Raw genomic sequence first — 24,604 nt, forward strand, 5'->3', positions numbered from 1 at the left:
GCCATGTAGAATAAAAAAAAAAATACGTTGCACTTTGCGCAAATGTTTATCAAACCAGTATTACACTAACATGAAGTTTAGTGCACAGAATATAATACCCAATTTTTTGGTTGCATATAAAAGATGGAGTCAGGTCGGATAATTAGACACCAAACATGTCAACCCTTCAAATTTTGTTCGCCCGTGAAGCCGCAAAAAAAACTACAATACCCCAAATTTCCCCTAGGGGACACTTTAAAAACTTTTACTGCTCATCAGTTTAGTGCAAACAGTGACTGATGGGCCTAGAATTATTGCTCTTACTCCGACGTTCGTGGCGATAAGTAACAGGTGTACATGTGTAGCGCAATTTTTATTTTTTTGCAAGTAGGCGCACCGACGCGTGTTCGCGTATATATGTATGTGGGCGGGGGACAATAAAAAACATTTTTGGGCATTTTTTTTTATTTGCTATATGTTACTTCAATATTTTTATTTTTAAAAAACTTTCCCCCCCCCCCCCCCCACTAACTATATTGCTATCACATAAGGGGCTAACAAGCCCCCTATGTAATAGCAGACGAGGACCTGTCACACCCTTTTATGGGTCACCTAGGGACCCCAAAAGAACCTGAGGAAGCAGAGATTTGCTTCCCCAGCTTCTTCTCCCGACTCTAAAAACCAGAGAATGTAAACAGTGACACCGGAAGTGATGTAATACACATCACTTCCAGGACCAGTGATTGGAGGAGAGATCAGCGGCTGGAAGCCTGCTGAAGTCTCTCCAATCATTACAGGAGACCTGCTGTGCCAGTCCCGGGCCCGCATGGGGAATAGCGGAGCCTGGGGAAGCCGGTGGAGGCTGAAGGGGCAGCACCATCAGCACAAACAATCCGGCGGCTGTATAGACGCCAGATCGCTTTTACATTAACAGCCATCGCTGGTTGTTTAAAATGCAGCAGCCGAGCTCTTGGTATAACCACTTCTGTGGCACGCCATAAATGTACTTTACCCGCAGGAAGTGGTTAATTGCACTTGTAAATGAAAACGAAAAAAAAGTTTGTGGTGCGTAAATTTGCACAATGATTCAGAGAAACGTTCACAGATATTTTCAGGAAGAACGGCTCTGCAAATTGTTTATAAATCCACCCTCAGTACATTTCACATTTTCCTCTTTGCAGATTCATATGCACTGCACATCCATGTATTACAGAAGAACATGTGTCTATAGATCACATCTCAAGTATAAAGACACAGGGGGGAATTTATCAAAGCAATTGTGACAGTTTTAGCCTCTTGGATCATTTTTTTTATGTTCAGATCTGTTTAGCCGCTTCTTTTAGTATGTCTGCCTGTTTTGACCAGAGCTTGCACTATTTTTCCTATTGCACGTGTTTTGCGAAAGTTTGCACCTGTTCACAACTATTTACCTCTGCGGCTGTCTGAGACTGGAGCATCTTCTAACAAAACAATTGGAACTTAAGAAGTCTCCATGACCACTTCTTCAAGAAGCGACAGGTAAGGTTTTTGCCTGGAGTTACGAGTCTTCTCTCCTGGAATCTATTTCATCTCATTTATGAACATTACACTAGCAACATAAATTCAGCGCAAAGTCCATCAAATATATCCCGTGCGAGTTCAAACTAGGGATGCACGATATAAATCGGCCGAAAATGGCACTTTTGGCATAATGCCGCAAGAGCCATGTTTCGGCCGATACATTGGCGCATCCCTGTTTCTTTTCTCCTAGCTGGGCGCTGCTCTGTGTTCCAGCGGGGAGAAAAGAAAGTGACAACCAGCCGAGCGCTGCAGGACGAGGGGTGTGTGGGCGGAGACAGCCAGCGCTGTCACAGGAGGCTGAGCTCACCTCCATACACTGCTCGCTCAGCCTTTTGTGACAGCGTGTCAGAGAGGAGATCGGGTACAAACACTCAGCGATCACTGTGTGTTTGTAGATAATTGAGGACATGGTATGGTTACTATATCCTCAATTATGAATGAATGGGAGTGATCTACATCACCTCATGTTCATTCATAGTTGTAGGTATAGTAAAAACAGTTGCCATCACCCCAGGTGGAAAAACAACATCCCCAAAAGCCAGTTTTGTCGACTGAGCAGAAATTGCACTGATAAAATCAGACTATACTGCGTCTAGTCTACTTCTTACCAAAACATTTAAAGACAAAGAATACCCTGATGAATTAATTACAAACGCATGTTCCACCTACCTGCAAACAGTTACACCCAAAACTGTCGATCATAACCAAGCTTCAGCTAACAACAACCAAGTGAGGTTCATTACCACATACAATAATAGTTACAAGGCCATAGAAAAAGTTCTCTGTAAAAATTGGCACATCCTACTAAAGGATCCAAAATTAGGACCCCTCTTACCAACCAGACCATTCATAAACTTTAAGAAAAACAAAAATATCAAAAACATAATTGCACCTAGCAAATTACCTAAAGAATCCAAAACAAACACAAAAAACTTCTTGTTTGATAACAGGGTTGGGACATTTCAGTGCAAAAAACCTAAGTGCCTCACTTGCCAATTCATCCATCATGGCCAAGAAACATTCAAAGACCATAGCAATAACATATATAACACAAGACAATTCATCACATGTACACATGATCACATGGTATATGGACTAACTTGCCCCTGCGGTTTGATATATGTCGGACGAACCATACGTCCTTTACGCAAACGCATCGGAGAACACAGACGCTTTATAGAGAAAAGAGATACAGAACACAGCGTCCCACGGCACTTCACAGCCAAACACCACAAAAATATCCATGCCCTACATGTGTTTGCCATAGAACACATACTCACTCACCTAACACCTTCCGAGCGGTTTCGACTGCAATAGAGAGACATTTTGGATATACAAACTAAACACCCTAGTACCAACTGGACTTAATGAAGATCTTGAGATACAAACCATCCTCTAAAAACAAAAATAAAAAATAACAAAAAACAACGAATAAGACCCTGGGTCCCATACATCCAAACGCACTATCCACTTCCCAAACAAAACAATTAGAATGGTTATAATTGAAAGGTCCAAAGACCATAATAGTGCATGTAACGAATTGTTTCAAAACAAATTGTTTCAAAATAAATCCTTTCCACCTCACGCTCATTCATTTTTAAACATATTCGTTTTTAAACATATTTGTCACTCATCCTTCTTTTAAACATATATTTCATTGAAAGAATACAACCACCCAAAGATAAAATCCAGCCATCCTATTGCCACAAGGAATGATCCACTCCTGTAAAACTTTTTATTAATGATTAGATGACACTACTCCTTTCCAAGTAACACTTGTCTTTAAACAAACAGTTACAACTGTACACACACACACACACACACACCTAAAGAGGTTTTCTACATAACGGCTTCCAAGCCATTCATCAGCTGCCTGGAATAACCCTCCAGGCAAGACTGACCAATGACAGCCCTCGACGATTGTAAACCACGCCCACCTGTCATTTTTTAAAACCGCTGTATTTCCCGCCAGCTCCAGTGCACGATCCCAGAACTACTTCTGGCTTGACAAAGAGGTACAGAGCCTCGAAACGCATAGCCACACCGATCACTCCACGGACCGCAAGGTCCCCTAGCCTGAAGCTTACTTTTTAACCCCTTCCACAGCGACCACTGCTCCACTGTCAGAACGGTGTACAGCGGTGCTCCTGCTCCCGATCAGCCGACGAGTGGAACACTGGCAATTGCTATGATAAATTCCCCCATTGTGTCTTATTTGATTCTCCATTTAAAAACTGCAACCTATATTGGGCTTCTCTTTTCTTTTACAAGCTTATTTGTACTGCACGTCCATGTGTTACATCCTCTAAAGGGTTTAAATCTTGTCTGCGTGTAAAAAAAATAGTGGTACTTATGTGAGATTTAAAATATACCCTTCCCTGTATATCCAGAGCAATAGCGCTCACATATGCACACACACCAACAAATGATTCTTCCTGTGGATATATGGACTTCATATGTTCAAAGGCTTCACTGTCTCCTTCACAACAGAACAGAGTTTATTCCTCTGTTCCGTTTCAAGCTGCAAAAAGCTGCATCCACATTCACGCTTTCAATATTCAACAACTGCACCGTCCGCCGCAATAACATCCACAGGATCCAGATGTAATGTATCTATTTCCTATCCAACACTTCATACAAATGTCTCTAATGTTTGTTTAATCAGTGTACAAGGTTGTATGTGTGGCTCAAATCTGCTTATCTGCTCCCACACCTTGTTACACATCCACCGTGTTCTTATTCATTAGTCTGTGAGTCACACGATACACAAGTACCCGAGATAGCAGTATCATATCGCCTTGTCCCACATTGCAAAAAGACGCAGAGGGACCATAATGGATTGACTGGTTTTGCTCTAATGAGGTTGTTTTGTTAAGGTTGGTAGCACATATTTTAAGTATTTATGTGCTCTGCATATTATTGCCTTTTGTGGTTTGAATATTTGTAAAATAATATATGCCAGGGGTAGACAACCTTGGCACTCTAGCTGTGCTGAAACTACAATTACCATCATGCCGCTCCCTCTGGGAGTCATGCCTGTGGCTGTCAGTCTGCAAGTCTTGCAATGCCTCATGGGACTCGTAGGGGTAACCAAACTCCAGCCCTCCAACTGTGGTAAAACAACCAATCCCACGAGGCATTGCAAGATTCTCACAGCTACAGGCCTGACACCCAGAGACAGATGCATCATGGGATTTGTAGTTTCAGCACAGCTGAAGGGCCAAAGTTTGGCTACCCCTGCCTTAATATATGCAGACATGAGTAGCCACATTTACCTGTTCAGCAGAAGATTACATTGTGTCTCTCTACTAGTCTAAGGCTGGGCACACACCTTACAACCATCGCAAGACTTTTGTCTTGCGATGGTTGTAAGGTACTTTAAAAAACGTACGATCTGCCTATGTTGCATAGGCAGATCGTACTTGCGATGATCGCAAGCCAAGCCCCCTGAGGGGCGGGCTTCCGATGACCGCAATGCCGAACGGGCAGTGTGCGCTTGCGCACACCGGCCCGTGCGGCTGTTATCGTATGGACATGCCACAAACCCGCCGAACATCGTACGATGCTCGGCGGGTTTTCAAACATGTCCGTAAGTTTAAAGTCGTGCGACCTTACAGTAGTAGAGGTCGCACGGCTTCCACGCACCTTACGATCATCGTACGATCGCGGGATTTCCCGCAATTATCGTACGATAATCGTAAGGTGTGTGGGGACCCTTAGCTCAATTTAATGGAACAACTGACCTTCAATAAACACAATATTCTCTACAGGTGGCGTGTTCTATAGAAGCAGAACATTATTTCCATCCAGTGTTCATTGAGTTGCTGATTGTGCGACATTGAGGTCGCACAGTATGTGCTCACTAGAAGTAGAACCGTCTTTTGCTGCTCCCAGCCACCGTTAATGGGCACTGTTTGCAGATTGGAGATCTGCTCCTCCAAAAATCACATTCCACAGAGCACAATAGGATGTCATTAGAGCCAAGAGACTGCAGGATCTATTGCTGGAAACAAGAGTTCTCTTCAGTGAAGTTAACCTACCATGTGGACGTTTTTCAGAAGCTGTACAATGTTTTTAGTGAGAGTGTAACTATACTTTAAACTATACAAAAAGAGAGGCGAAGGATAAAGTGTTCTCATTCTGCAATACCTGGATTTACCACTCTCTGTATCGGTGGCGGCAGGACCAGTGTATGCTCCCCAGCGGTGACAGGGTGTGTTTCCGCTTCGGCCAGTGCGAGGGCTTCATCAGCCGTATCTATGAGCGGTTCTGGTGCCTGCAGAGGAGCCTGATAACAAGGATATGACACAATTTACATTCTGGTCATTTAAATGATTAATCATTATTAAAGAGCCTACTTCAGCAACCTTATGGTGCCATAAGCTGTGGACACGGTGCTTATACTGGGAAGGTAGAAGAGGAGGTAAAGAACTGATCTCTTGTGAATAAGGTAGGAAGATAAAGGAAGGAAGATAAAGGAAGGAAGATAAAGGAAAGCTGTAGAGCACGGATCTCCTTAGAAGATGCTCAAAGCACTGGAAAAAGCTGCAGAAAACTAAAGAAGTCAATGAATCCAGAAACAAGCTAATGAATCTCTGCATGAATTAATGGATAACTAAACTCAAAAACAAACATGCAATACATTTTGGCTCATTAGTCCCTAGATGTGGTGAATGCATTAGTTTTCCTTTGCCAGGCTAAGAAGATTTTCAGCAAGTACAGAACATCCCCACTGACCTTGCCAGAAATGTCACTGTGAGCTTTACAGAGAGCAAACCAATCTCATATTCCTTCTGTAAACTAATCACATTGCCCCTAATGTAATGGAGATGAACAAAGGTTTGTAGCCCAGCCTGAGTGACAACCATGGTTTCCTCTAAAGACAGGTGTGAGCATATCCACCCAGGGACAGGAAGTGTGTTATTTGCAGGTTAACCAGGTAAAAATAAAGAAACAAATACCTGAAAACAAACCTAATGCAGCAACCACATCTAAGAACTTGTAAGCTGCAATATAATTACACTTGGATTTCAGCACATAGGCCGCATATAGCGCTTCCTAGAGTGGAGGCCAGAGAATTCAGGCCATCCTCCATCAAATCACACATGATGCCATCTCTCTCATTTGACAAATGCATAGATGCAGCACGGATGTATTAAAATGCTGGATGGATTTTTGAAGGACACATTTGGAAAATGAATGGTAAACCTAAGCATGGAATTAGGTTGTTAGTCTGTTGAGGGATGATCAGATCTGTCCTACCATTCGCATTTTGTGGCCTGGTTACACCTACCTATACGTGTACTTTCAATATGTGCTACAAAAACTAGACACAAATGAGAGGCTCTGTCAGGAAAACAGCAGCTGACAGAGTAACAAAGTAAATGGACTATGTAGAGCGACTGCAGTAACTAGTAAAAGAATAGAGGAGGACATTTTCTGATGACAGGTTCATACCTCACTATATCCATTTGTTGGAGGCACAACAGACTCTGGTTCTGGTGGTAACGGTGAAGGCGGTTTTATCTCAAATTTCTGCTGCTGTCTCTCAGGGTGTGAAGGAATCCGATGCAAATAACCGTAACCAATACCACAACCCAAGCTGCAACAATAAAACAAAAGATTACATCTAAAGTTCAGTAAAACTCTTCAGAATACGCTCAATCAGTGTAAAACTGGCCATATACAGGTCTGATCTTTTCTAACACAATCATAACTGTCACCTATAGGGAAGAGAGCTCTGAGCTGAAAATTTCCTGTTCAATCAACAGCCTTTCCCCCCTAAAATAGAAGGTAGGCCACCAACAGCATAAACATAATGCTATCCTGCTGGGATTAGATTACAGAATGAATATAACATTATTTGTGCTTTTAGTTCAGCTCACAGGAAGTGACAAGCACACTGCATTTCTGGCAAGATCAACAGGTACTTTCTGTACTTGCTGAAAATGATCTTAGCTTGTGAAATGAAAACCAATGCAGCCACGTCAAAGGACTGGTAAGCTGCAATACATTATATTTTTGTTTCTGGGTTTAAATATCCTTTAAGCTGTTTGTGGACAGACACAAGGAAAAGGAGGATAAGTAAAAGTGTGAAAACCTGAATCCTCCACCGCCTGGAATCTTTATTTCAATCAAGAGTGGGTCGGGATAAATCATCAAGAAACCTAGAATATCACTCTTACTCTTACTTTGCACACACTTGTCTACATTTCAATCCAAAACCTATCTGAATAAATTATAGCTCAGCATACCTTCCTTCACCTCCCCATGCTCCATTAGGGGTTACAAACACCTCTCGGCAGGAGTCGTTATCAATGTTGTAAACCAGCAGCTTCAGTGGCTTCCCCTCGTGAGATTCTATCAAAGAGTAGAAATCTTCTGACTGGAATAATATGATACAGGCAAGACATACATTATACAATGTTACAGATATTGGCCGATAGGATAAAATAACGGATACATATACATCTGCTTTGTTCTTTAGCCAATCCCCAGGTCTAGACTGAACCAGTTTTAGGTAGAAGGTAAGTACCCGGGTATTTTATTGTAAGGACAAGGTACACAAAAAGAACATAAAATGCCACGTAGAGGAGGTAATGGTGTGACCTGAACCCAGGACCATGGCCCTACCAGCCAGAAATATCAGCCACCCTGCCATGGACTTTTGTGGAGGCCGACTTACTAAATACATTGATAGTGATTACACAAATTGTGTGGTTATTAACTTCAATTATCCTTTCTAAAATGCACATTTCTGTTTATTTAATTTGCACGTTTGGGTATTCAAAGTGAAAATGACTTTGCTTTTCACATGACTGGATAACTGAAGTCTACCCTCTCAGATAGTTCTAGGCTGCTGATGGGATATACCGTATATTATATCTGTAATACGGCTATAATCGCTGTCTATTATTATTTGAAGCAGATTTTATTGATCATACATCATCTTTATAAACAGAGCTGCTCATACCTCTTGCAAAATCTGATCAGATCCAACAATGTAATCCGTATGAGGCTGCAGCCCAGCCAAGGCTGCTGGGGAATTAGGCTCCACATCCTAAAAACAGAAGAATGCGAATGTAGGAAATCTTTTACATCAGAGAGAGTGTTCCTTTGGTGTGCACTAGTTCTTTACTTACCAGGACATGCCACACATGCTCATTGGCTCCCTGGAAGCTGCAGAATCGGACGCTGGCACCCAGAAGTCCTTGCCCGCCCCACATGTTACTAGGGGTAATTTCCAGTTCTCGGACTTTCATTGTCTTTGTGTTGTAAACCTCCAGCTTCACAGGCTTCTCCACGTTCGCTTTTAAGAGATCTTTCAACATGCTGTTTTCTTTATTCTGAAGATATCAAAATCATCACATGCAGCTTATAAATGATTGGAACAAAACACTCCACAACTACAGCAAGACATTTAGGGCCCATTCACACTTGTGGTGTGTTACCAAGTGGAAGAGTCTGGTATTCCCAGAATAATGAAAATGCTGATGGCAGTAAAAACCTCCAAACCTAACATTCTTTCAGACTAATCTCCCGGTATTGCTAGATAACGGAAACAGCATAGACACATACAAGACAAGGGTTTTGACAACCTGCCACAAACCTAGGCAATTTAAGCTAAGCATACAATGACATAACGCATAGTCAGGAGTTACCTTCAGTGAGAGAAACCATTAAAAAGTGTACAGAAGTAGGCTGATTAATTGACTTGTAAATCTTCACTATACCCTTCTTACTGTCAAGCCTTCCCATTAGTCATAGGTACAACCACACCATATGAGAGCCAGAGGGGAGGAACAGGTAAAATTTACACAGAACACTTGAAATTAGATATAAATTTAGCCGTCTATATGTCTAAATCTACTGATCATTTTATTGTTCAGCTTTCACTGAACCTCTTTCTATTAATTGTTTATGTGACGCATATACTTCAAACAAACAAAATGTCCCAACAAACTAAAGCTAGCCATATACTTACTGTTTTCTTCTTGTTAAGTCATGCAGGCTGAACAAGAAAAAAAAAACCACTCAAGTCCCCCTTCCAGGGTGTCTGAATACCTGAACAGCGCCTACATCTGGTCAGGTGCCGTTCGGTTGAGAATTTTCCAATGCGGGAAATTTGAGTCATATTTTACATCCTTCATTTTTAGGTCTTTTCATGTTAAGCCCTTTCTCTGGTAACAAAGGTTTTAAAAATTAGTGTTTTTGTTTATTCCAATGGGGCCCAAAAAGACTTGTAAACTGCATCAAGCTGCGTGCTTGCATACACGATTCAAAGTACTGGAGCAAGAGGATCAACATGACAGCCAAGCATCTAGAAATCTTAAGTGAGAAAGGGGTCAACAAAAAGGTATGCCTCCGTGTTTCTAATTTGTATGTTCTATTTTCAGCATATGCTGTAACAGCAGATGGAGAAGGATTCATCAAATTGCATCGAGAGCAATGGCTACTATGTGATCTGATCTGGAATCCACAGAAGCAGGATGTTGTGGGAAGACATGTGTCATTTCTTTCAAATCACTCATCCAAAAACAAAAAAGCAGACCCACAGGAATGGGATTTACCTTGGCTAGCATGACTGCATGTTACTGCGCTTCTCCCATAACACTTTATAAATGTCCAAGCAATTTGTGATTGGTAAACAGTTCCAGCAACAGCTGCCAGAATGTCAACCAACTTAATAGGACTTGCAGTAAGCTGGCATTGTGTGCCTGGCAATTAGTCTCTTGGGTGGATTACAAGGACCTGAGAACCTGAGCAGCTTACTGTGTCATTAAAAAATGAACTAGTTGAAATAATATGACATAGATCAGTAATACAAATGTATTTACAGCTCTTCTGATGACCCTCAAGTTAAAGTAGAATAATCATGGGAACTTTTGGTGAGGATACAGAGCAGATTTTGCATATTGTTTTTAATAATCAGAAAAGAAGATAAAACATGGGAATAGGGGTACAGTGAGTGATGGGAGACATTCCCTCTAATGACTGGGATCACCTCGGAGGGAAGTCAAAGACCCAGAGCCGATCCCTGTTTTTTAAGTTTTATGTCTAACAGGACAGAAAACTATTTTTATTTGCAACAGCTTAAGCCAATATCCTGCCAAAGATCTTTCTGAACGATTATTGGCAGGTTTGTATAGCCAATGACTACCCAGGATAAGACTGGCATGGAGAGCACAAACAGCCTAATCCTGCCCTCTCACAATCAATGCAATGCGTTTAGGGCCCGCTTACATACAATGATGCTTACATTTTTCTGCACAGATGCGTGTTCTGTTAAAAGAGAACTATGAGGTGAGTGCTTTTCACTCACCTCATAGTTCTAGCTGACCTGTGACAATGAGACTGTCACAGGTCGGCTCAGTAGATCGGGAGGTGAGCGAACACATACCGGGTTCGCTCACCTCTCGATCCTGTCACGGCTCTCTGCCGTGACAGGGGAGGGGCTGGATTCCCCTCTCCCCGCTCCGATCTGACAGCGCTGACTGGCGGAACGGACGGGGGAGGGGGCGGGTACAGCTGGCTCTGCCTTTAGATAGGCAGAGCCAGCTGTCACTCACGCAGCTGGGCGGATCTCGACATCTAAGTCGGGATCCGCTCCGGCTGCGGCGTCTCAGTATACCGCGAGCTGTAGCTCGCGGTATACTGAGCTTAGGGTAACGGGAGGACGCTAGTTTGTGTCCTCCAGTTACCCTAAAGAGAACTATGGGGAAAAACACTGACCCCATAGTTCTCCTTTAAGGCAGCCCACTCATTATTAAAAGGGTTCTCCATGTGCCTCAAAGCATGAATTATTGCACCTGCATTATTTTTTGCAATAAGAAAGCAAAACATTTCCAGCGCACTTACCAGGCAGCCTGCAAACAAAAACAAAAAAACACTAAACTATTATGGTTAAAAACAGAGGTTTTATTTGCACAACTTTTGCAAAATATGTGGAAGCCACACTGCCTTGTCAAGGCCCCTCTGTGTAATGTGGTCCTAACTCTAATCTATGAGAGTCTGCATTTTGGAGCATATATAGCAAAGGATGAATAGGATGCAGGTTTACCAGGAGGTAGCCCAACCTCCTTAACAGGGACACACCAGAAGCCCAGCACATCACAATGGCAGCTGAAGCACCCAGTGTGTCCCAACAACAAGCCTAACAAGTGGTGTGGGGACACACTGGAGGCAGCCTCCTGCTCTCATAGATCAGAGTTAGGACCACACTACACAGAGAGCCTTGGCGAGGCAGTGTGGCTGAGGATGGACAGAAGTATCCTCCTGTGGTTCATGGCAATAAATGTGCCCATCTATGGCCAGCTGTACCATCCTCCAAGGCATAAACATGCATTCTAGGGAGAGAAAAGCATGCGTATAATCATTTGTGTTTGTATTCAATTTAAAAATTCAAACATTCTCCTGTGCTCCCAAAGCATGGCAACGCATTTCAAAATTGGACATTTTCTTCATATGTTTAAAAAGGGACACCGTCATCTTGCCCATTCAGGGCAAAGCGACAGTATCTCTTGAAAGGGCCCGCTGATCCCCTTATGCTCTTTCTTCACTGCAGACAGCAACACAATCCATGCTTCTGGATATGATGGAGCATTTGACCTCCTCCCCTGTGACTGTGCTCGAGCGTAGAAGCAAAGTGCTCCAGCACAGTCACATGACTGAGGGCATGACATCATCACTACCTCTGGTCATCTAAACTGCTGATTGTAGTGTTAACTGCAAACAATGAAACAGCAGCAAAAGAGCTCAGGCAAGGCAAGTATAAGGTGGTCAGGGGGTGCCCTTTTCCGAGACTGTCACTGTACCCTGCATGGACAATGTAACAGTGTCCATTAACTTATAAATGAATGAAAAGTTTCTTAACTAAACGTCCAGCATCACAAGCCTTCGGGTGCCTGTAACAACCGGCCTTAAAAACATTTAACATATTTGTCAAACAAGTATTCATGTACATAAAGCAAGTTATTTATGTTATTCATAAATCACTTACCAGCCTTGTATGTCCAATTGCAATAATAAAGTCAAAAAATGGTTCAAGTCCTGCAATCTGTGCTGGAGAGTTCTCTTGAACCTAAAAAAACAGATATATTACATATTAGTATATACAGATACATGGATAGATTTAAAATAGATGCTTGATATTATCTTTTCTTTTGTCCAAAGCAAAATAAACCTTCTCGGTGGACTATCCTTAAAATGACAGTAATTTCCCTTTATTAGGCAGGGCTGATATCTAACCCATCCCCATCTGCTAAGAATGCATCAGTGATCAATAAGGACACTCTTACTACATAGGGGCAAGGCAGTTGGTTGGGATTCCCCAGTACACAAGGTAGTCAGGCCCTCAGTAACAAAAACTGTACTATTACATCACAATAACAAACACTTTTCTGGCATTATTACAATATTAGAACGACCTGCGGGTGGGAGACAGACTTCTGAGTGTCTACGACAATCTTTAGGCCCCGTTCACACCTTTACGTTTTGTCGCGCGTTCAACGCTCTATGAACGCTCAACAAAACGTACAAACATGAAAATCCCATTGTTTTCTATGGGTCTGGTTCACACCTTTCCGTATTTCCGCCCGTCTGAAACGCCCTACAAAACGGCCTACGCTCAAACAAGTACATGTACTTCTTTGGGCCGTTTTGTAGGGCGTTTTACATGGGGATACAGCCAAGTAGCCTTCGGGGTCGCGCGACTTTTTTACCGCAAATCGCGGTAAAAAAAACGTGCAACAGACGCGCATATTCAATACGCCTAGGTGTGAACCCAGCCTTATGGTTTCCAAGCTGCCAAATCCCCAACATCTAAAATCAACCTTTAGTGCTTAAATGATTGTCTTCTAGTGACCCACTGGTTCCGCTTATGGCAGGTTAAAAGAGAACTATGGGCCAACCTGTTTGGCCTATTGTTCTCTTCAGGGTCACAGGAGGACATATACTAATATGACTCAAAGCTCAGCATATAGCGGGTTATTGCCTGCTATATACTGAAATCGCAGATCACGACAATATTGTTGGGATCCACCCCGCTGGCTGATTGACAGCTGGCTCCGCCTCTCTAGAGCTAGCTGTGCCTGCCCCCTCCCCAGTCCGTCCCTCCAATCAGCGCTGGAGGAACAGAGAGGGGAGAAGCCCTGCAGGGAGGAGTGACTGACAGTGACTGCTCTATGCAGCGACATGATCGGGAACTCAGCGGAGCCGTTTAGGAAGTTGTGTTCTGCAGCCGGGAGCGAGCGGCGCAGACACAGGTAAGTTATTACCTATTTGCCAACTTATTTCTTTTTTTTAAATGTTGGAGTATTTATCTGCTGCTTGCTAGCAGTACATATACAGTCTGCAGAAAAAATGGAGACTTTAATACCACTTTAACTGGTAATTCCACTTTCCTAGGTGAATTTGGGAAAATTGAATTACCCCCCTCCAATCTGGCCCCCTGCCCTACGGGGCAGCGCAGCCCTGCGCTCTGTATTTTGAAATTAGTTAACAAGAAGAGCTTCTCATTGGTCAACGCAGTCAAGTGACCTTACTGACCAATGAGTGCTTGCTATTTGCAAGCAAAATTTAAAATACAGAGCACAGGGCTTGCGCAGCAGTACAGATAGTACACTGGCGGAGGGGAAGGATCGTTCGCCCAAAGGTAAGATTGGAGGGGGTCATTCCATTTTCCCAAATTCGCCTGGGAAAGTAGAACTATCCTTTAAGCAGATCCTTATATCATATCATTTTGGAAATGTTAAAAGGAGACTGCACAGTCACATATCATTGTTCTATCTGACAACGTTCTTGTCTCCAGTTCTACAGGCAGTTGCATGAAAAGATCTAAATCCAAAGCGGAGAGAAGAAGCCTGCACTGTGTGACAATCGGGAGGATCAGATAGGCGAGGTGTGGCTACACTTGTAGGTACATGAATACCAGGTGTATAGGAGCACTTCCGCCGCTGTGTTCTGGATCTACTGGTTTTTCTACAACTATTTATAATGGACAAAATGGTTATTGACTGATGGCTGAATCAGAGCAGAACTCCAGCCAACAACAAACAATAAGATAAAAAGAAATAGTCCATTCGAAGACAATAAAACCAGCTTTTGCAGCAATATTCAGCTTCAATCCAGAGATTTTCCCCACAGTACTTTTTTGCCCCTAGTAATCAGTTAATCTCACTGTCATTATGCTCTCTCCTCCTACCAGCATGCTTTGTCCTCAGATGAACTGATCGGCAACTTGTGCTTCTTCTCCCTCCCCAAGTCTGAGCTCTGCAGTTCAGGGATTGCAAAAGCCTGATACCAGGTCAGAGTCAGATACTTACACTGTACGCATTTAAAAAACACATTTAATGATTACAGAGCTGCATTTATTTGTGTCTTTTATATCTGCCTAGAGTTCAGCTTTAAAGACAGACATAAGCTTAAAAATATAAAAGGACGAGGTCCAGGAGAGTCAAGACATCTGTTGTACCCCCCACACAGCAGGTGCATGCCTGGGGACTGGGGGCAGAATTAGAAGCTTCTTCTTATGCTGACATTCTACAATAAACATGTCTACTGTGTGTCACCAACCATGAGAACATCGCAGGACACAGGAGAGGTCCTCCACCTTCTGCAACCTCATCATCTAATGTCACAGTCCCTTTGTATCATCTGACCAGGCATCTACATGCAATGTCACAGTCCCTTTGTATCATCTGACCAGGCATCTCCATCCAATGTCACAGTCCCTTTGTATCAGCTGACCAGGCATCTACATGCAATGTCACAGTCCCTTTGTATCATCTGACCAGGCATCTCCATCCAATGTCACAGTCCCTTTGTATCAGCTGACCAGGCATCTACATGCAATGTCACAGTCCCTTTGTATCATCTGACCAGGCATCTCCATCCAATGTCACAGTCCCTTTGTATCAGCTGACCAGGCATCTACATGCAATGTCACAGTCCCTTTGTATCATCTGACCAGGCATCTCCATCCAATGTCACAGTCCCTTTGTATCAGCTGACCAGGCATCTACATGCAATGTCACAGTCCCTTTGTATCATCTGACCAGGCATCTCCATCCAATGTCACAGTCCCTTTGTATCAGCTGACCAGGCATCTACATGCAATGTCACAGTCCCTTTGTATCATCTGACCAGGCATCTCCATCCAATGTCACAGTCCCTTTGTATCAGCTGACCAGGCATCTACATGCAATGTCACAGTCCCTTTGTATCATCTGACCAGGCATCTCCATCCAATGTCACAGTCCCTTTGTATCAGCTGACCAGGCATCTACATGCAATGTCACAGTCCCTTTGTATCATCTGACCAGGCATCTCCATCCAATGTCACAGTCCCTTTGTATCAGCTGACCAGGCATCTACATGCAATGTCACAGTCCCTTTGTATCATCTGACCAGGCATCTCCATCCAATGTCACAGTCCCTTTGTATCAGCTGACCAGGCATCTACATGCAATGTCACAGTCCCTTTGTATCATCTGACCAGGCATCTCCATCCAATGTCACAGTCCCTTTGTATCAGCTGACCAGGCATCTACATGCAATGTCACAGTCCCTTTGTATCATCTGACCAGGCATCTCCATCCAATGTCACAGTCCCTTTGTATCAGCTGACCAGGCATCTACATGCAATGTCACAGTCCCTTTGTATCATCTGACCAGGCATCTCCATCCAATGTCACAGTCCCTTTGTATCAGCTGACCAGGCATCTACATGCAATGTCACAGTCCCTTTGTATCATCTGACCAGGCATCTCCATCCAATGTCACAGTCCCTTTGTATCAGCTGACCAGGCATCTACATGCAATGTCACAGTCCCTTTGTATCATCTGACCAGGCATCTCCATCCAATGTCACAGTCCCTTTGTATCAGCTGACCAGGCATCTACATGCAATGTCACAGTCCCTTTGTATCATCTGACCAGGCATCTCCATCCAATGTCACAGTCCCTTTGTATCAGCTGACCAGGCATCTACATGCAATGTCACAGTCCCTTTGTATCATCTGACCAGGCATCTCCATCCAATGTCACAGTCCCTTTGTATCAGCTGACCAGGCATCTACATGCAATGTCACAGTCCCTTTGTATCATCTGACCAGGCATCTCCATCCAATGTCACAGTCCCTTTGTATCAGCTGACCAGGCATCTACATGCAATGTCACAGTCCCTTTGTATCATCTGACCAGGCATCTCCATCCAATGTCACAGTCCCTTTGTATCAGCTGACCAGGCATCTACATGCAATGTCACAGTCCCTTTGTATCATCTGACCAGGCATCTCCATCCAATGTCACAGTCCCTTTGTATCAGCTGACCAGGCATCTACATGCAATGTCACAGTCCCTTTGTATCATCTGACCAGGCATCTCCATCCAATGTCACAGTCCCTTTGTATCAGCTGACCAGGCATCTACATGCAATGTCACAGTCCCTTTGTATCATCTGACCAGGCATCTCCATCCAATGTCACAGTCCCTTTGTATCAGCTGACCAGGCATCTACATGCAATGTCACAGTCCCTTTGTATCATCTGACCAGGCATCTCCATCCAATGTCACAGTCCCTTTGTATCAGCTGACCAGGCATCTACATGCAATGTCACAGTCCCTTTGTATCATCTGACCAGGCATCTCCATCCAATGTCACAGTCCCTTTGTATCAGCTGACCAGGCATCTACATGCAATGTCACAGTCCCTTTGTATCATCTGACCAGGCATCTCCATCCAATGTCACAGTCCCTTTGTATCAGCTGACCAGGCATCTACATGCAATGTCACAGTCCCTTTGTATCATCTGACCAGGCATCTCCATCCAATGTCACAGTCCCTTTGTATCAGCTGACCAGGCATCTACATGCAATGTCACAGTCCCTTTGTATCATCTGACCAGGCATCTCCATCCAATGTCACAGTCCCTTTGTATCAGCTGACCAGGCATCTACATGCAATGTCACAGTCCCTTTGTATCATCTGACCAGGCATCTCCATCCAATGTCACAGTCCCTTTGTATCAGCTGACCAGGCATCTACATGCAATGTCACAGTCCCTTTGTATCATCTGACCAGGCATCTCCATCCAATGTCACAGTCCCTTTGTATCAGCTGACCAGGCATCTACATGCAATGTCACAGTCCCTTTGTATCATCTGACCAGGCATCTCCATCCAATGTCACAGTCCCTTTGTATCAGCTGACCAGGCATCTACATGCAATGTCACAGTCCCTTTGTATCATCTGACCAGGCATCTCCATCCAATGTCACAGTCCCTTTGTATCAGCTGACCAGGCATCTACATGCAATGTCACAGTCCCTTTGTATCATCTGACCAGGCATCTCCATCCAATGTCACAGTCCCTTTGTATCAGCTGACCAGGCATCTACATGCAATGTCACAGTCCCTTTGTATCATCTGACCAGGCATCTCCATCCAATGTCACAGTCCCTTTGTATCAGCTGACCAGGCATCTACATGCAATGTCACAGTCCCTTTGTATCATCTGACCAGGCATCTCCATCCAATGTCACAGTCCCTTTGTATCAGCTGACCAGGCATCTACATGCAATGTCACAGTCCCTTTGTATCATCTGACCAGGCATCTCCATCCAATGTCACAGTCCCTTTGTATCATCTGACCAGGCATCTACACCCAATGTCACAGTCTCTTTGTATCATCTGATCAGGCATCTCCATCCAATGTCACAGTCCCTTTGTATCATCTGACCAGGCATCTACATGCAATGTCACAGTCCCTTTGTATCATCTGACCAGGCATTCCCATCATAAGGTTTTTAATCTATTTCAAATGCCAATTAAATCACTTACAATGGATGCTGCTCCTTCATGTTGAAACATTTTAGTTTCCTCCAAATACTGCACCTGATAACCTGTTCTAGGGTGGCTCCTTCCTCTTGCAGGGTCCTATGGAGCCACCCTTGTGTGTGCTAGTAAGCTGTGTGTGTTTCCACAAACACACAGACACAGCAAGGCAAGACACTTCCCAGTATTTCTATCTCCATGCTAGTAGATGGACAGCTGCTGGAGACTGCTCTGTCCCTTGTGACCTTGTACTGGACAGGAAGTTCAGGGAAGTGGAGCCAAGCAAGTTGGAGCTAAACAGAAACATGATGACTACTTTTTTTTAAAATCTGGATTCAATATTATAAAATGTGTGAAAGTTTAATACTAATTTCAAGCAAATTTCTCATTGCCACCATATTTAATGATGTCACACGAGAATAGAAATTTTGACAAACACCGGGTTGAGGTTCCCATTAACTCACATGATTAGATAAAGGAAGTGAATATTCACAAAATGTATTGAATGAGTATTCTCAACTCCTTTAGTAAATCAGCCTCGGTATGTACACCATATTTCTGTACATGGACTTATTTTGTGTGGTTGTCATGTGTAGGGCAGCCCAGTGAAATAAATGGGCGGTCTTCTACACAATGCACTGTAGCTAGGGATGTTCAGATACCAGTTCAGATACCAGTTCAAATACCAGTGCCGATACTTGGCATTTTTACGAGAACTACCAGGGTTGCAGCTGGGACCTGGCTCTGGCGCTCCACCACTGTCCTGAAATCATTAGTCTGTATGCACATTGTATCACATGACAATAAACAAAAATGTATCAGTACTTGTACTTTGAAAAATGGTATCTGTGCATCTCATATATATTTATGAAAAAAAAAGAGAACATGTTGTTCAATGTGACTGTCAGCAAAATCACCACATTTGGGGGAGTGATCAATCAGCAGCGTGACATTTATTTAAAGACCCCCCCCCCAAACAGTGACCCGTATATGGTCACCAGAATAATTGAACTTGCAAAGCAAAAAAACGACTGGAAATGCGCAGTGCTCCAGCCCAGTGAAACGTGTACAGGTTCCCACTGTGAGCAAATGATTACATGAGCTGCAAGTACCTTATCTGTTCAGACAAACAAGTCAGATGGATGATGCAATGTTTGGTTTATATGGAAATAGAAGATTTTGTGTCATCTACTAAAAATAACACAAAGACAACACAAGTAGCCCAGCTTTCCATAGGTTCCAGCTGCAAAGCACTGGACAGATCATGTCACTTTTGTGGAATAAGCTGGGTGGAAACTTGTCGGCCAATCAGAGACGCCAACTAATCAGCTAGTCACCGTTCAGGTATTCTGACAGCATTGGGCGCCGGCTGTCTGAATGCAATAGCTGACAGGGGAGATTTCTCCATCTATGCTATTTAGTGTGGATCGAGAAATCTGTATAGCCAGCTTTAGGGGCATATTTATGGAGCAGTGAATCTGACATTCACCATGCATTCACTGCAGGTAAGTCTTCAAGGTGCATGCATTTTTACATTATTATTATTATACAGGACTTATATAGCGACAACAGTTTGTGCTGCGCTTTACAAAATTTACATGACAGTGAATAATGCCGCACAAGAAATATGACCCAAACACTGTAATAAGTAATCTTACGAACAGGCATACATAGCTAAAATACAGCACACATATCATACAGTGTGTGTGTGTGTGTGTGTGTGTGTGTGTGTGTGTGTGTGTATTTATATTAATTAGAAGTGCACCAAAATTGAGTTTTCAGACCAAAACCGAAAATAAAAAATGTCAGGGCGAAACCAAAAATGTTTTTTTCTTTTCTAACCGTTTTAAAAAAAAATTTATTTTTACTTTACTGTTGGGGGCTCTGGGGAAATATTAGGGGCCTAAACAGACCGCTGATATTTCCCTTTTGAAATAGAAAAAGAGATTGTAGGCACAGAGTCCTAAACCTCTCTTCTGCAGCCCCTGTTATGAATGAACAGGAAGCCTCTATATTGAGCGCTCCTGTCTATTCATAAACTGTAGATATAGTATGAGTTGTCCACAATCATGAATGAAGAGGAGGTTATGTAGATCACTTATTGTTCATTCATAATTGGGGACACAGTAATCATACTATGTTCTCAATTATGTACAAACACTAAGGGATCAGCTGATCGTTGAGTGCTTGTAACCGCTTTCCATCCTGACTCCTCCGCTCTCCATCCTGACTCCTTCGGCTGTCACGGGAGGCTGAGCAGGCTATGCAGGGAGGAGAGCTCAGCCTCCTGTGACACGGCTGACAGCTGACTCCTCTCCCGCTAGGCTGCTTGTGACAGCTGTATACTCCCCGCTCTCCATCCTGAGTCTCTGCCTGTCACAGAAGGCCGAGCGGGGCGGTGTGAGAGGAGAGACTGGCCTCCTGTAACACAGCGCTCTCCTACCGCCCCGCTCGACCTCCTGGCAGTTATTCTCCTCCTCGCTGGACGCTGCACTGTGTCAAGAGGGGATACAGAGCAGCGCCCAGCGAGGAGGATAGAAGCTATGGATGCCCCGCAAGTTTGGCTGAAAAATGGTACTTTCAGCATTTTGCCCAAAGTATCATTTTCAGCCGATATACACTGGAGTGGGCAGATTATTATGACCACCTGACGTTTGTAGGCACATTGGCTATAATTTCACGCTGAAGTTGCTAGAGCAGCCGAAATTTCGGTGCATTCCTAAAACACACACACACACACACTGTACACAGTGGGGGGATTTATCAAAGCAATTGCGACAGTTTTAGCCTCTTAGATCATTTTTTGTATGTGTAAATCTATCCTTTAGCATGTGCCCCTGTTTTGACCAGAGCTTGCACTACTTTTTCAACTGCACATTTTTTTGCACCTGTTTTGCACTGCACTTGTTCTGGGGCTGTCTGAAACTGGAGCATCACCTAAGAAAACAATCACAATGTAAGAAGTCCTCATGACCACTTCTTCAAGAAGCGACAGTCAAGCTGGAGTCTATTTAACCTCATTTACGAACACCATTACACTAGCATCATAAATCTGGTGCAAAGTGCATCAAATATATTCCGTGCAGGTTCAATCACTCGACATTGCCTAGATGAATTCCACCCATTATATATTGCTCTTTTTCCCAGCTCTCCATAGAATAGAGGGAACTATATCGTTGTTATATGTACAATGTACTGTAGACGAGAAACATCAGAAAGAGTTAATCCTTCCCGACACAGTGCCCAACCTTTTGCAGACTCATTTACAAGGGAGGGGACGCTATTTAGCCGTCTGTAAGAGCCACGCCAGCAAAGTCAGACAGATCCGCCCTGAGCTGATCCCTGAGCTCACCATCTCCCATGTCACAGATATAAAATCACACAAAGTTTCCGGGTGGGGGGTTTCACCAAGACATTGCTGCCAGGAGACCTCAGGGATCCAGAACAATTCACATGTTGGTTCCCGGCAGTTGAAGAACTTTCAGCATATTGAATATTAGATCACAATGTGCACATTGCAAACATACAAGAATACAGTGGTCTAGGTCTATGTGTGCCTGATGGGGCCAATGAGTATTATGTAACAGTACAGTAATACCTCGGTTGACGAACGCTTCTGTTTGCGAACAATTCGGTTTGTGAACAGAAAGTTTGGCAAAATTTTGCTTCTGTTCGCAAACTCCACATCGGGTGACGGGCACAACGGCAGCCATCTTCCCTGCTCTGTCACATGGTCGTGGCTTCCTCTAGTTGAGATCGCGGTCTGATCAAAGTTTGATTCGGTTCGCGACCAGAATCGTGGAACTAATTAAGTTTGTGAACCGAGGTACCACTGTATTTTCAAAATCCATATTCAAACCAGTTCTACATATAAGCCCCATTTACACCTGGGCACCAGTATCTTTGGTCGTTTTTTGCACGTTTGTACACGCGTTTTCAAGCCTGAACATTTTTGTTTTAGCCAATGGAAAGCTAGTTACTAGGAGTAGACGGTTGGCTAAAATCACATGTAATGTGCATTTTCAGGTGCTCCCATTAAAGTTTATTGAAGGCTTTATTGGGGCTTGAAGCACATGATTAGGGCGGGGGTTTATTTTTTACTATAAAATGAAAAGTACCGTAAAATTTTTTGGGAAAAAAAATTCCTTACGTTACATTAAAACACATTTATTCTTACCCATATTTTTGATAAAACATAAATGACGGGGTCACGTCGGGTAAATAATCGGTAAATGGTCACTCGCACTCCAACTTGATGCAAAGTCAATACCTTTTATTGACTGGGATAGTGTCACATTTATAGCGACGTTTCGGAAACAAGTGGCTCCTTCTTCAGGCAACAAAGTCAGAGTTTTGGGTTTGTTTCCAGTTAGGAGTGTGGTGGGATATGCCTTGGACTTACGTCGGGTAAATAGACACCAAACATGCCAAGCCTTATAAAGACACGCATCCGCAAAATACGACCACACCGATAGACCATAGGCGACGATTTAAATGCTTTTACTGCTCGTCAGTTTAGTGTTATCAGTGATTAATGGCCCTAAAATTATTGCTCTTACTCCATCGTTCTCGGCGATATGTAACATGTGCGGCACAATCATCATTTTCGCATGTAGGCGCACCCGACGCATGCTTGCGTGTGTATGTGGGAAGGCGGGGACTTAAAAAAATTGTTGTTTTTTTTTAAATGTAAATGCTTCTTTAATTTTTTTTAAGCTTCTTTAATTTTTTTTTACAATTAACTTTATTGCCATCACATGGCTAAGAAGCTCCCTACGTGATAGCCAATTTACATGACAGGTCCTCTTTGTGGAGACATCAGGGTTCTCTAAGACCCCAAATGTCACCTAGGGACCCCCGGAGAAGCTGATGAAGCAGTGATCTGTTTCACCAGCTTCTCCCCAGCTTCTGTAGCTGGGAATGACAGCTGAATGCGGAAGTGATATAATATACATCACTTCGGGGACCGCAGAGGTGTTCAGAGGGAGATCGTGTACTGAGCTCCCTTTGATCTCCTGAGATAGAGCTGCCATGCCGGTCCCTGCCCCACTGGATGGCAGTGACCGCGGTGGTGGCGGCTGCGTGGGGGAGGCGGTAAAACCGCAAATAATACAATCAATTGCGGATCTCTAGAGACTTCCGATCGCTTCAATGTAATGCTCCCGGCGGCCATTTAATTACAACGGCCGGCCGGGAAGCTACTCGTCTGGCTCCAGCGTCCTCTCGTCACAGACGAGAGGACGGGTGGAATTTTCAAGCCCTGCGCATGATCATGTCCCAAAGACGCTCCTGTACTCTGAGCAGCATTTCACTGAGATGTGAACGGGCATAATAGAATAACATGGAAATCTAAGAGTCGAGTGTTGAGGTGCTTCTGGAAAGGTGCGTCAAATCCCCCGGGGGTAAATGAGGGCTAAGGCTATAGTCACACCTGCCAAGTAGGTGTGATTTGATATTCATGCGTCAGGAACCTGCAAATTACTGCAGCAGGAATTCCAAATCTTCCATTTACAAGCGGCAGCTGTCAACCATTCAAGTTAATAATCATGTGACAGCAGCAGTGCTGGCACACTGCATGTAATTGTATGCCATAATAAATCAATCACTCGATTGTGCGTCCAGGGATAGCGATTCCTAATCGTGTGGCCTAAAGATGGCCATACACTGCTAGATTTTTCTATGAACTTTTATACGAAGAATCTGGTCAGAACATTCTGGAACGCCATCAGAGACTTGTAGAATGTCGCTCGAAATTGTGTTTGATTTTAAATTTAGACTTTGGAATGAATGGAGTTTATTGAACAAAATACATATTTACTGTTTGAATGTTGTTCCCAACAATTTGTTTTTTTGTCAGTGCACGAAATCAATCGTCATCACTTTGTTCCCATTAACTATTAGAAAATAAAACAAACATTCCCAAAAAGTTATATTTTTTCCAAATGAAATTCTACGGGTGTATGGCCAGCATAAGACTGCCGGATGGTGTAGGTCTGGTTTAGGGCTTCATTTCCTTGCCGCATACAGAATACCCCTAAACTCGGAATAAACCATCACATAGGGCGTTTTGCTGTACTCTTCGTTACAGCACAGCTTTGTGCAGACATGCAGACATAACACAGAAGAATGTAATTGGAAACAAAGAACAGAAAAAAAGCACGCACACACACATATGAAAACGACGAACAATAAATGCATGACTTTCCTGTACCTGAACATGAAGGTGGGGGAG

At 43.5% G+C, this 24,604-nt stretch overlaps 1 protein-coding gene across 1 annotated transcript in view; it reads right to left on the reverse strand.

Annotated features, from left to right (window-relative positions):
* Positions 1 to 24,604, reverse strand: part of GORASP1 (golgi reassembly stacking protein 1) — a 32,294-nt gene that overhangs the window by 2,104 nt on the left and 5,586 nt on the right. Inside the window, exons 2-7 of the mRNA XM_018553489.1 lie at positions 12,539 to 12,619; positions 8,682 to 8,885; positions 8,513 to 8,599; positions 7,794 to 7,924; positions 6,997 to 7,141; positions 5,689 to 5,827 (exon numbers count right to left, since the gene is read on the reverse strand). Coding sequence (XP_018408991.1) covers positions 5,689 to 5,827; positions 6,997 to 7,141; positions 7,794 to 7,924; positions 8,513 to 8,599; positions 8,682 to 8,885; positions 12,539 to 12,619 — 787 coding nt within the window. The remainder of the gene's footprint in view (positions 1 to 5,688; positions 5,828 to 6,996; positions 7,142 to 7,793; positions 7,925 to 8,512; positions 8,600 to 8,681; positions 8,886 to 12,538; positions 12,620 to 24,604) is intronic.

This window comes from Nanorana parkeri, unplaced genomic scaffold, assembly GCF_000935625.1.
Source record: "Nanorana parkeri isolate BGI_ZX_2015 unplaced genomic scaffold, ASM93562v1 scaffold121, whole genome shotgun sequence".
Lineage (NCBI taxonomy): Eukaryota > Metazoa > Chordata > Amphibia > Anura > Dicroglossidae > Nanorana > Nanorana parkeri.